The following is a 13,601-nucleotide window of genomic DNA, read 5'->3' on the forward strand; positions in this document are numbered from 1 at the left end:
GTCCATAATTAAGTGCCTGAATGACAAAGCTGTCTACCGGCCTGAGCGACGCAACATAGGGGGCTCATCTGAGCTCGCTGTAGGCATCCAGACCACCTCTGCAACTGGCTTCCGTCATGAGTCTCAGCATAAAAGTGAAGGACTCAACATGCATGAAAAAAATTTGCTCTAACACCAGCTGTGGGATGGATAATGAAAAAATGCTTAGACACCCACCCCCCAAATTAAAGGGCATCAAGTATTTGAAAGATACCCAAGATCTGACAAGCTGAAACAGAAACTGAATATAGAATCATAGAATGGTTTGGGTTGGAAGGGACCTTTAAAGCCCATCTAGTCCAACCCCCCTGCAATGAGCAGGGGCATCTTCAACTAGATCAGGCTGCTCAGCCCCATCCAACCTGGCCTGGAACGTTTCCAGGGATGGGGCATCTCCCACCTCTCTGGGCAACCCGGGCCAGTGTTTCACCACCCTCATCATAAAAAATTTCTTCCTTATTTCTAGTCTAAATCTACCCACTTTTAGTTTAAAACCATTACCCCTTGTCCTATTGCAACAGGCCCTGATAAAAAGTTTGTCCACATCTTTCCTGTGGCCCCCTTTAAGTACTGAAAGGTCACTATAAGGTCTCCCTGGAGCCTTCTCTTCTCCAGGCTGAACAACCCCACTGTCTCACCCTGTCCTCATAGGAGAGGTGCTCCAGCCCTCGGATCATCTTCATAGCCTTCCTCTGGACCCGCTCCAACAGTTCCATGTCCTTCTTGTGCTGAGGACTCTAGAGTTGAACACAATACTCCAGGTGGGGTCTCGCCAGAGCGGAGTAGAATCACCTCCCTCTTCCTGCTGGCCACACTTCTTTTGATACAGCCCAGGATGCAGTTGGCCTTCTGAACTGCAAGCACACATTGCCAGCTCATGTCCAGCTTTTCACGCCACAGCCCCACCAAGTCCTTCTCAGCAGGATTGCTCTTAGTCCCTTTATTGATTGATTGATTGATAGATAGATTGATACCAGGAGTTGCCCCAACCCAGATGCAGGACCCTGGCTGTGTCAATTAGTTATTAATTATAACAGGCTGTGTTAATTAACTGCAAACGAGTCTTCAGAGACAGATGGGTGTCAGCTTTCCAGACCTCTGCAGCTACACCTGGATCTCTCAGCACCTGAGAATGGGCTCTCTCGGTGATGCCTGGGACTGGATGGGAAGCATATGCTGTCCTTCTCCTGCAGGCATGGGCTACCGTCACCAGGGTCACTACCACTTCCTGACTTCAGAGTAGTCACCCTGGTGCGACCTCCAAGTTCTTAAATTAAAATAAACTCATGATGAGTGATGCTGTCAACTGCAGCATTACACATGAAGGATTTTATAGCGTCCCATAGCTGTGTTAGCAACCAAAACATGGTGTTTCCTCTTGATACACACAGTTTTTGAAGACAATTAAATCTCTTATCTTCTTTGATCCTTCTGATAAACACAGAATCTTTTAAAGTTTTGAAAGGCCAACACTGAATACATCAAAAAGACCATCTACCTTCAAACGGAGAAATGCAGCTTAGCCAGCAAAAATTTCGTACTCTGTTTTCTTTCGGCCAAGGTCAATAATTGCATTAACTTCTGGAAGAAGGCTGGGCACAAGTTCTTTTTAATTAACATTAGGTCCCTCAAAAACTTTTTTCTTTGCAACAGGCAGAAATGGAAAAACTCATGCAAGACTCCCTGTAACTTCAAATCACTCCTTGCCCTGTATCCAGGGAGATCTTTAAAAAAAAAATAAAGGTCAAAAAAACCCAATTGAGAGTAACAGGAACTAAATGCTGCTCAGTGGTATTAATCACCAGGGCCAGGAAGTCCCCTACCAGCGTGGAATCTGAGAACAAGGACAGGGACCAAACTCTTCCCAGCTACTCTGAACAGTAACTGCTGGAATCACTCAGGATTTGTAACAGAAAAAGGCCTACCAAGCGCCTCGTCCAAAAGGGAGAATCAATGGGAATTTTGTCTCTGAAAGCTTGCCTTCTCATTTGGGCAGGATTTTCATGATTGACCGATTTTAAGCATCACACGGCAGTGCTGGCCGCGGCCCCTCTTGCCCTATCACAAGGTTTCTGAGGACCTGGAATCGGGTGCTCCGCTTTTCCGTGGCTCTTCCCCATTTGCCCACTTCTGTTTGCCTGGTTACTCTCCCTGGGCAAACAGCCCAGACAGGTTTGTGTTTCTATTTCTATTATATTTCTTACCTATATCCCAGGCAATAAGTCTGAATAAGCCCAACATTTCATGCTATGTTATTTATAAATGCTATATCTTTATTAAGTTATAACTGCAGTTCACGTTTATCACGAACATCAGTAAGAGACAGAAAGCTTTAATCACGTGTCTGGACGCAGCCATACGAAGGATCATTTTTTAACAAAGTTATCTTCGTTGGCATGGCTCTCATTTGTCCTGCTGCCAGGATTCTCTTGCCCTTCCCATTTTTCACTGAGCCAAGAGAAGCATAATCAGCCCTTAGCTGTGAACTACTCTGACTGCATATGCAAAACACCTATTGATATATATTGGGGGGTGGATCTTTGCAAAGACTAAAGCAAAACGGCAAATTACTTCTGACCATTAATGCACGCAGCCAGTCCCTGTGCTTTGGCAAAAATTCAGACTTTCAGACGGAGTCCTGTGAAATGGATGGTTCAGGCTGTGATTACAGCCCTCAACATAGGAATAACACATGGCCGCCTGATCTGATTGAGTTAAAGATGTCCCTGCTTGCTGTAGGGAGGTTGGACTAGATGACCTTTAAAGGTCCCTTCCAACCCAAACACATTCTATGATTGTATGATCACTGAGGGGTTTATTGTACTGTTATTTGGATTTCTTTAAGAAAACATAGGAAAAACAAGCTGGAAGAATAAAAAGTGTAGCTTACTATAAGCAGTTGAGAGTTATGAGGCACTAGCGAGATCAGTGCACATCGGAGACCTGTCACAGGTTTCAGAAGTACTTACAAATGAGTTAGCCTGAGGGACAGGTCCAAAACAGTAAGAGGTGCCAAGTTACCATTGACAGCGGTGGTAAGCTGGGTGAGGAGGCAAAAAACGCATGTAGACACTGTATTTGAAGTTCATTTTCTCCCCTGTAAATACCTTCTTCCTGGTGCCACACACAAAACGCTTTCTTTTAAGGGCTCTTTGTTAACCTGGAGCCTGCAACTGCTGTGCCACTGTGGCCAACCACTGCTTGAGAGAGTTTCAGTCCCTCTGAGGGACAATCCCAGGTGCGAGACCTAAATCTGAGCATCCACATAAGTCTGGCTAAAAAGCGGAGAATCTGCCCTGGGGGTCTCAGTATAAGAACAAGAGCACCATAGCACCCACAGGGATGAAGGTTAATTAGACACTCGAGACTTGTTTCACAATCAGGTAACTACAAGAGTCTCCAACCCAACTCAAACACCGAACGGAAAACTGAGAAGTCCAGTTGCCCAAAAGGTCACAAACCCACCAGTATAGACAAGTGGAATACGACTGACTACCTTCAGACAAGATTTAGTCTTCTACTTTAAATACCTGTGCATGTGAAGGCACTGGTGTTGCAACCCGATCTAGCTGGGCCATTTGGTGGGTTGGGTAGAGCATCCCTGACATAGAATCATAGAATCGTCTAGGTTGGAAGGGACCTTTGAGATCATCGAGTCCAACCATCAACCTAACACTGACAAAACCACCACTAAACCACGTCCCTGAGCGCCACGCCTACATGTCTTTTAAATACCTCCGGGGATGGTGACTCAACCACTTCCCTGGGCAGCCTGTTCCAATGCTTGAGAACCCTTTCAGTGAAGAAATTTTTCCTAATATCCATCCTCAACCTCCCCTGGCACAACTTGAGGCCATTTACTCTTGTCCTATCTCCTGTTACTTGGGATGCCACTAAACTGCACAACAGCAGAGGCTTCTTTGCCCAGCTTGGGACACCCCAAAACACACTCATCATGTCTTAATTAGGATAGGATGAAGATCCAAGGGGATATATACATTAAAGACAACAAGGACTGGAATATAAATGTTTCCATTTGAAATGAATCCTGTGGCACACATTTAGTGAGCATTTATTCCGTAAACAGCTAGAATTATGCTACCAAAAGAGAAAACCATAAAAATCTCCATAACGAAGCAAATCAACAATACTGGTCTAGAAAGACCTCATTTCTGACTACAAACAGTGAAAGATGCTAACATAACAAGTATAAAAAACAGGGTAACTTGTTCATAGCTTCACTGGGTTTTAATTACACCGATATATATCAGGAGTAAGTTTCAAGATACTACAGCATAAAATATGGTTTTACATACGTCTGAATTAGTGGAAAATAATTAACACAATCCCTCAAAGTATTACACTATTTTAACAAGTATACCTTGAATCACACCGTCAAATTAAGCAGTGGGCATAGAGATTAGAGTTATTTTTTAGGTGGTTTTGGTATCATCTTTTCAGATTTAGTGGGATTTCTGGTCTTAGAAATAAATCCTCCGTGCTTGCAGGTTACATGCCCACAGTTGTCCACACTACAGACATCCAGGCTGTTGCTATTATGACCCTCCGTAGAAGATGCCGATTTAAACTTGTGTTTGTGGCTATCAAGCCTCAAACTGCAGCTAACACACAGCTCAGCTGTTTGCAGAGAAATAGGCTGCAATTACAACGAAGTAAAATCCATCCTGCAATCCCCACCTACAGTCCCTCTATTTAACTGGTGGGGGAGAGATAAAAATAGAAGGGCAGGTAAAGAGACAAGCAGAAGAAGGCACTCATTTCTTAAAAGGTGCTGTGATGCCCTTCACCACGCCGGCACTGACACAGACGTGACTGCTCATCTGGCAATTTCTTCTCCTGAATACGTAATCTGAAGAATCTTTTTGACTTCTCCGTGAAGAGACAGATAACATTTGGTTCTTCCCCTTTAGACATATCCCCTTAACAATCACTCAGCAATAACAGTAAGTTGGAACAGCGTCGGACATAAACAACAGCGTTTAAATGGACACTGACAAGCCAAAATGCCCAAGGTTGCTTCTTCTAGTCCAATGGAAAGCTGTCTTAAACAGAAAGACGAAACAAAGTCAACCCTTTGTAGTATTTTCAAAGTAAAGGCTACAAATACTTCAGGATGTGAGTGACATAACCTTGAAATTGTCTTTAGGAGAAAGACATTTGTTTGAGTTTCTGTCCAAGCTGAGTGGACAAACCAAAAAACGACCAGGAGAAACTGAGGAGCGCATTATATTTCTATATCGGCACCGGTTTTAACACAGTGTTTTGAAGACTGTCGTTTTTAAACTAACGCCATTCCACTTTGGGCAAGGGATACGGACTGAGGTGTCACAGGCTCTGCTGACGCTGGGGGCGGCCACTGCTTGAGCAACAGCCAAGGGAAGACAGAGAAGGTGACGTTGGCAAGCAACATCGCACCAACCCCATACCTCGAGTCAGGTCCATGCTTCCATGCCGAAGACAAACAGTCTCTCTTAGGATGAAGCGTTAATGCACGGGTGTACGATTTCATTTGACTGCGGAGCTACCGGGCATGATTTGAATTTGGTGTAATTTCATCCACGCAATGGGACAGAGAGCCCAGACTTCTAATTTGTTAGAGAAATTAGGCACTGACCTTGTTAAAACTGCGTGCTGAAACATGCAGTGTGTGCTCTGCCTTACCTTTTACTGCTCCTTTATTTCACTGCCAGGGTTTCCTACACCCGGAGCAGGTAAGTCTGCCTCCCACTGTGACAAACACTGCCGGCTACGAGTGCCCTTACGGAGACCATCTCCACCTCATGTTTCCAGCATCGCCTTTGGTTTCTGACACCCGAATCTAAATCTTTATTTCGGTGCTTCGCATTGATAACTCTCAGGTCTATTTAACTTCACTTTTACATAGAACAGGATCACTTTGTGGTTCTACGGCACTTTGTCTAAGGTTCTCCAGGCAACTTGATCTTTCCAAATGTCGCCTTAATCTACAAAGAGCTCCACTGAAACAAGCATGTCTAAAGGCAGAACGAAATCCTGCCGCATATGGCGACCAGTTACGGAAGAGTTAAAGTAATGAAGAGTTACAGCACCTTACTTTTGCCAGAATGAATGGGTACATTAAAGAAACGTTCCCTTCCATTTATAAAATTTCCATGTGTTTGAAAGGCATGTCAAGCTGTAGCAAACAGGTTGAATGCTGCTGTATCTTGTAATTAGAAAAGAAAAGATTGCTCGCGGTAGTTAAGTGCAACAGTCGTAAGAATTATGCTGCATGCAGAAATGGATAAACAAAAATACAGAAACATTTTCAAGAGTTCCTGACTGACTGTGAGCACCTGCCTTTGGCTGTCCATCAGAGATGCCTCATCCCCCCAAAGTAAAGATATGTAGATACTTTTACTGAAAGAGTTAATTATTATGAGTTAAGCACCCTTATTACCTCTTAAGACACAGGTTTTCAGCCCTGTTATCTCAAAGGAAGCTGCGGTTCATATCAGTAACAACTACAGTAATGCTGTTCAAAGCTTGTAAAAGTTTGTATCTTGAGGATCCAAAGGGGAAGACAAACAAATTCAGAGAGTGCTGGGAGTTTATGACTGATTCACCCAAAGGTACCAACTAGGGCAAGGATGGGGTGCAACCCTCAGCAGAGCAAGCCTGAGACTCAGGAAAATATTTAAATCTACTGAAATCAAGGAATATAAGCCTGTGGATTTCTTTGGGTTCTGGATCAAACCCGGAGTCAGCAGCAAAATGGTGAGTAGCAGGACTTTGGGCTCCTTGTCTAGTCCCCTGATAGAAGAACGGTAGAGTTCTACCATCCCAGCCCGTGGGCCTTATCATAGATACATGAAATGAACATTCAAACCTTAATTATTTTTAAATTGTGGTAACAGCACTTGTTTGCCAGATAAAAACCATCTGACCGCACAAGGATTTGTCTCCACACATTTCATTCCAAGGAATGTGAGAAAGGATACCTACTACTAAATATACATTTGGGCTATTGCGAAGCACTGAATTCAGGACCAAAATATCATCTAAGAGAGAGTAATTCCTGCTGAGGATGTTGCCTCTTTCTAGTGAGTGAGCGCAATTCACCACATAAGGGAGTATATTTTTGATGATCCTAAATCAAGCTTCCAGTAGGGAAGATTTTAAAATATTCTTGTGTTGTAACAAAATGTTCCCGCCGGTGTTGTAATGAAAGACAGAAAGACAGAAAGACAGACAGACAGACAGAAAGACAGACAGACAGAAAGACAGACAGACAGACAGAAAGACAGACAGACAGAAAGACAGACAGACAGAAAGAAAGAAAGAAAGAAAGAAAGAAAGAAAGAAAGAAAAAACCACCACATCTCCTGGCAGGAAATTAATTATTGAGCATTCCACTGCTTGACGATGCGCTCCTACTTTCTGCGCAGGCTTTCCATTTTTCTCTTTCAGTATGAGGAGAAATTCACTACAGAGAATATACAAACAGAACAAAGAGCACAAGAATATCAGTTTATTAAACGCATTTAGAAACTAAACAGACCTGGAGCGAGGAACTTGGTTTGTGCATCACCACCCCGGGCGCTTATTCCCTCTTTACATCCCCCTCTCCCCTTCTCCATCAGACTGTCACTTTCGCTTCTGTTCCCTGAAATTACCGCTGTCGAGAACGGAAGCGGCGCGCCTGGCTTTTAGCATCACTTACCTGCAACAGCTTTGAAAACTATCGCTTCCTTCATTTAAGGAAATAAAATGGAAAATCTCAGATCTTGATGGAAAGGGAAAATAAAAACCCATCATCCTACGCCTAAGTATCCAGCTGCGATTCCATTTTTAAAACCATCTTTTTTTCCTCCCTGTGTCCAGTCAGTTTAGCAAATTTCAGCCCTGGCTGTCACTTTTGGTGTCTCTGTGAAAAAGCTGAAAACCCCGCACATGCCGTGATTTCCCCCATCAGTTACATGATGGGATATACAGCTCCTGAGGCTACTTCCGCACCCAGCACATGCACCTGGAACAACTCCTGAATGTGGAGAGATCATACCACTGCAAAACCCTCCCTGTGACAGCAGACGCTTCCCAGGAACCAGCATCCTGGATCCTCCCTGGATGCAGAACTACCAAACCAGAGGGGGAAGATGCAGCAGGCTGAAACAGCATATGCCATCTTCAAATAGTATTTTACGTCAGCGGTGCTCTATAGCGTAGCTAAGACATACCGAAGAACTTTTCAAGAGAAATGAATAATTTTAGCTTTCAAAAAAGGAGGCAAAAAGGGTATGGAAAACTGCTACAGCAGATGGCTGTGTGATGCCTGCAGAAACTTTAAGACCAGCGAAGCTGCTCAGGTACCGTTTCTCATGGCCATCACCACTTGGGCTCATCTCGGGCTCTTCCACCTGGGTAGGATGGCTGGACACAGCCTGACAGCAATCCTCTACCTGCCTTCCAGACCTGAAAGAGCTCATATTTGGCTGGCTCCGTGCATCAGCAGAAGCAGGTGGTCAGTCTCCAGCTCTGCACACTGACATGCCAGTGTTTCCAGAGGCTGTTCATATCTGCAAACATTTAGCTGCCGCCTCCCATCCTCTCCTTACAACATACTCCCTGTGCATCGCAGACACCACTCGACTCTAAATGCATCTCATGGGGCCGCCCGAGACTGGGGACTGGGAAGCACCCTCACATATACAAAATGTCCCACTGAAAGGAAGCATTCTGCAATAAGGCAAACCACCAACTTCATAGCACCTACCCTAAACTCGGCTGGTCTTGCAAGAGAGCAGGAGGCACAGCAGCAGATGGGGACCTTCGCCACCGGAGGTCCTTCACGTGGCCCTCAGCGTGGCCCTGCGGGAGCTCTGCTGGTGCTGCTGGGAACTCTGCATCGCCCTCGGCTAGTTTTCCATCTTATACTCACGACCTTCTAGCGCATCAAAACTGTTACTGATTCTGCAACTGATGATAGACAATGATACCCGTGGTGATTCAGCCTGCATTGTTTTGAGGGAATGAATTTTGACTTATAAAGCAGGAGCAAGTTTAATTACTACATACGAACATAGAGCATATGCTGCCATTTTGCAAGAGCGGATCCTGAGAAGAAGCACCATGCTTTGCCACTGAGCTCCCGAGTGACAAAAATCACACTCTCCCGAGTATCAGACTCACCATCTGTAAAATGTTTTTCACCTCCAGAAGATAATGTGAGAACTATGTGTTACAAATCATATGTACTGTAAGTGATAGATATTATCACTTGCTTTGGAGCAGCACCTTAGAAGAAATGCCTGTTCTCCCCTATGATGGCCCACACGGGGCGTAAAACTTCTTTAAACCCTATTTAGCAGTATAAGCAAGGTGACAACTAATTTATCTCTCAAATTTCCTCTTGTATGGTAAGGGAACAGGAGGGCTTTTTCATGAACATAATGTTATTCAGAGGAATTTGCCCTGTAGGATGAGATTCTCCTACAGGCCTATAGGAATTTTAGAGAAGGCTGTGTGCATCTGTATAAATGCATTTTAAGTTCCAGAAAGGGAAATGAGTTTAACTCCTTCTTACACAAATGACGGCGAGGCAAAGCCGAAAACATGTTGGGTTTTTTTTAAAGAACAGATTTCTTTTCTATTCCTTCTCAAAAAAAAATGCACATGAATTAAGGACTAAACCTGGTTTAATCGCTACAGTTTTGAGCAACAAGAAATCAGAGGCAAGCCATCCGTGCTAACACACAGAATCGAAAGAGACAGAGCCAGGAGTCAGAAATGTAGAATTACACTGTAATGAGAGACTGTCAAAACCCAAGGGGAGTTCAACCTGGAATCAACAGCCCTGGCTATACTCAAAATCCAAATTTCAGAGGTTATGGTGATGCAGGTCAGGATGTTGCAGAGTGACCCCATCAGCAGATCACTGCATTAATACAACATCAGAGCTGAAAGAATGGCTAATTTGGGTGTCTTTTCTGATAAATTACACATCTTCTATAATCAAGCCAAACCAAAACTAATTTCCAGCAACTGCACTGCCTGCGCCAGTAGACAGTGCTTTAATATCATTATGCATAAACAGGAAGAGATAATGACCTATAATTCAAGTCTATTATTTTTACGGAACACGAAGATACATTGCTGTATAATGCAAGCTGTTGATTAAGACTGGTGTGTTACATTAAACGAACTGTTCTCCCATAAACCACTGCTGCCGTTTCTTCTTTCTTGCCGTCCTTGCCCACCTCGAAGCATTAGCTGGTGAGGGGCAAACAGAACTTTGGAGGGACTACTAGATGGATGCCGAACTACATTCAAACCTCGGTATTTGCATCCTTTCCGCCAGCACAGCCTGTGGCAGGAGAGGAGAGCATCTCGTAGGTGATTTTATCCAAAAAAGCTCTGCCCATGTTTATTCAACAGCAGCCTGTGAGGAGGCACACTGAGTTGAGCGCTGGGGTAGCCACCGGCATCCCTCCACATCGCGCTGACACGGACCTGGAGCCCGACGACCCCGACGACCCGCCACGACCCGCGGGCTCCTGCCCCCCACCCAGCCCCCGGGACGCGTTGCCCAGGCTCCGGGGGGAACGAAATGCGAAGCCCCCCCCACACACACACCCCTTTCCCCGTTAGCGCCGAGGCACCGCCCGCTCCGCACCGCCCAGCCGGCGAGGTGCCCCCGACGGGCCGCCGGAGCCTGCAGCCCCCTCCCCGACGGCCCTCAGCAAGGGGCTGGGGGTGGCAGAGAGCGTGTGTGTGTGCGTGTGTGTCCCCTTTCCCGGGGCGGGGACACCGGCTGTGCCGGCGCAGCATCCCCCGCGCCCCCGCGGAGCCCCCGCGCCCAGTCCATCCCGCTGCGGGGGGCGGAATTTTGGCTCCTACGCCCCGCTTCGGGGAGCCCGGGGAGTGGTGGGGGGGAGGCCCGGGGAGCCCCGCGGAGCCCCGCGGCAGGGCGCGGGGAGAGGCGGGGGAGGAAGGAGCGGCGGCGGGAGAAGGAGAGGAAGGGGAGCGGGGCGGCGCGGGGGGCGGAGGGAGGGGTCTCTTGCGGGGGTGTTGGTTTACCTTGGAGGTTCTGCACTCGGATGTCGCTGATGTGCCCGATGAGCTCCTCGCGTTGGAACCAGTCCCACTCCTGCCCGGCCATGGGGACGCGGGGGCCGCCCGCTGCGGGGGTCGGGGCCGCGGTGAGGGGCGGGGGAGAGGGGGGGGAAGGTGGCGGCGGGAGCCGGTGGCACCGCCACCGCCGCCTTCACCGGCACCGACGGCGGGCGCGGAGCGGGGGGGGTGGCCCCTCTCCGCTCCGCCCCGCCATCCTCCCCTCCCCTCCCCTCCCCTCCCCTCCCGCCCGCCTCCCTCCCTCCCTACCTCCGCCCGGCCGGGGGCGGCGGAGCGGGGCGCGGGTCTGGTCGTGTCCCCCCCTCCGGCCGCCCGCAGCTCTTCGCTTTTTTCCCCTCCCTTTTCCCTCCCCTCACCGGCGGCGGGGGGGCTCCCGCGTCCCCTCCCCGGGGAGCGGGGCGGGCGGCAGCGCGACCCCCCTTCCCCGGCCGCCCCTTCGGGCGCGGCGGGTCCGGCCCCGGCGCTGCGGAGCCCCGAAGGGAGCATCGTCCCCGCCGCCCCTCGCCCCGTCCCGCCGGGGAGCGGCCCTGCGGGCACCGGCAAGAAATAACGTGGGGTTTTTTCTTGCCGAAGCAGTTGAGGGGGGGCTGCAAGCAATACCGAGCTGTTGCCCGCTTTCCCTTCGCTATGGCCGGGGGCGGGAGGAGTGTCCTCCCCTGGCGTAAATGTCACCCAACCCCGGCGGCAGAAGGGGAAGGGGAAAGTATGAAGGGCAGAGGGGTTCTCCTCCTGGAGGTGAAATGAGCGCCACTCTAAATTAAAACACTAATCAGCCGTTTGCATACTCACTTAGCCTGTTCTTGCTAGTCTGTTTAGGCTGTCAGATTTCCTTTGTGGCGAATTTTCACTTCGAACATCTGCATTTACACCATTTTTCATCAAAATTGGGCAGTAATTTTTATCAAGGGCTCTTCAGTATCACTAAAATCTGCGCTCTACAAACGTGGTGAACAGCATGAGCGTTTCCTTTACATACGAGGCATTTCATTACAATATACCACTATTTGTACTCTTGTGCCTGTTTTCTTTTTAAGCCATGAAGACTCCATAATGTAAACAGAAAATTTTGACACAACCCAGTCAGACTAGTATAGCATCATTAGTTAGACTAGCAAAACACACAAGCCGAGATCTACAAAGTTAAATATAAACAAACAGGGATGGAGAGATTGTGGCTCTTTCATGTTGGAAGTGTTTATGTGATCCCAAGTAAACGCTTACTCCACACAACCAGTTGTTTCACCCAACTCAGGAATGCAGCGCTCTTCCCACAGCCTGCTCCGGTGATTTCCCTATTACGGCTCAAAATCAGATGGAGATGGTGAGAAGTCAAAGTCATCCATAAAGCATCTAATAGGTGAAGTATTCGTCACCGCTATAATACGCACCAGACAGCTATCCCACAATCCAGTCTCCAAGAGTCTGGGGCTTTATTAATATATCTATATTATATTAATAAACAGCTTTATTGCTGTTTATATGTCAAGGCCTAAAAGTTTTGCACAAATGCAAAGGCAGATAAATGCCATGCCAAAGAGTTTATAAGCCTGGATTTAAGCATCAGAAGAAACAGCTCATGAAAAGGAAAATGCATCTGAAATCAGCCAGATCTGCACAAACGGCAATGCCAGGCTTTGACTTCTTTTTGCGCTGGGATGACTTGTTTTTTCCAGGAGGTATCTGAGCAGACTGAATGCATCAGCACCGTGTTTAGAGTTGGAGCTGGAAAAAGCTGGTGTGGCTGTGGGAAACGCAGGTGAATGGCTTCACAGCGTTGGTGAAATCCTGTCTGGAAGGGATGGCCAGTCCACACTACTGCTCCAAGAAGGACTACTGCCAATGCCGGGTGGGGACAGCTGAGGCTTTGTCTCATCATGCGTGGGCACGCTCCAGGAGCTGGGGTTTGGTGAGGGCTCTAGATAGCCTGTCCCAGGCTGCACTGGCCTGCTCGTGAGACCTCCCAGTGACCGCTTGCTGTGGTCAGGGTGCCAGCTGGAGAAAGGGAGTTGGTATGAGGCACAGGTAAATGAAGGAGAAGTGGAACAGTCGGCAACTTTCAGCAGCAGAAGGAGCAAAGGTCAGAGGAAGCAATCCGGTAACTCCTCGCTGCCAGCCCCACCTGACGTGTGATGTTACAGCTGTGATTCATTGCTCTCTGCATATTTTTCTGGGGCTAATTACTGCCTTCAGCCGGCTCCCTGCCCCTGTGCGAGAGCTGCCCAGCTCCATGACCGGGGTGGCTGAGGGTGCAGCCCCGGCGCCTCCGACACCTCCAGTCCTGCCGGGGAACTGCGTTTGACCTGCATAGCCTGGGTCTCGGGGTCAGGTTGGGTTTAAGGTGTTGTAAATGATTAACGCTGTGGGCACAGGGAAGCTAAAACTTCCACGGAGGGGGAGGAGAGAGGCATTTAACCTCTCTTACCGGGGAAAGCATCTGCTCTGTGCACCCCCAC

At 47.8% G+C, this 13,601-nt stretch overlaps 1 protein-coding gene across 1 annotated transcript in view; it reads right to left on the reverse strand.

Annotated features, from left to right (window-relative positions):
• CLMN (calmin) overlaps window positions 1-11,213 on the reverse strand; it is a 77,984-nt gene extending 66,771 nt beyond the window's left edge. The window contains exon 1 of the mRNA XM_054200507.1: window positions 11,095-11,213. Within this exon, the coding sequence (XP_054056482.1) occupies window positions 11,095-11,176 (82 nt within the window). The 5' untranslated portion in view covers window positions 11,177-11,213. The remainder of the gene's footprint in view (window positions 1-11,094) is intronic.
• Window positions 11,214-13,601: the final 2,388 nt, after the last annotated feature.

Source organism: Rissa tridactyla, chromosome 4 (assembly GCF_028500815.1).
Source record: "Rissa tridactyla isolate bRisTri1 chromosome 4, bRisTri1.patW.cur.20221130, whole genome shotgun sequence".
Taxonomy (NCBI): domain Eukaryota; kingdom Metazoa; phylum Chordata; class Aves; order Charadriiformes; family Laridae; genus Rissa; species Rissa tridactyla.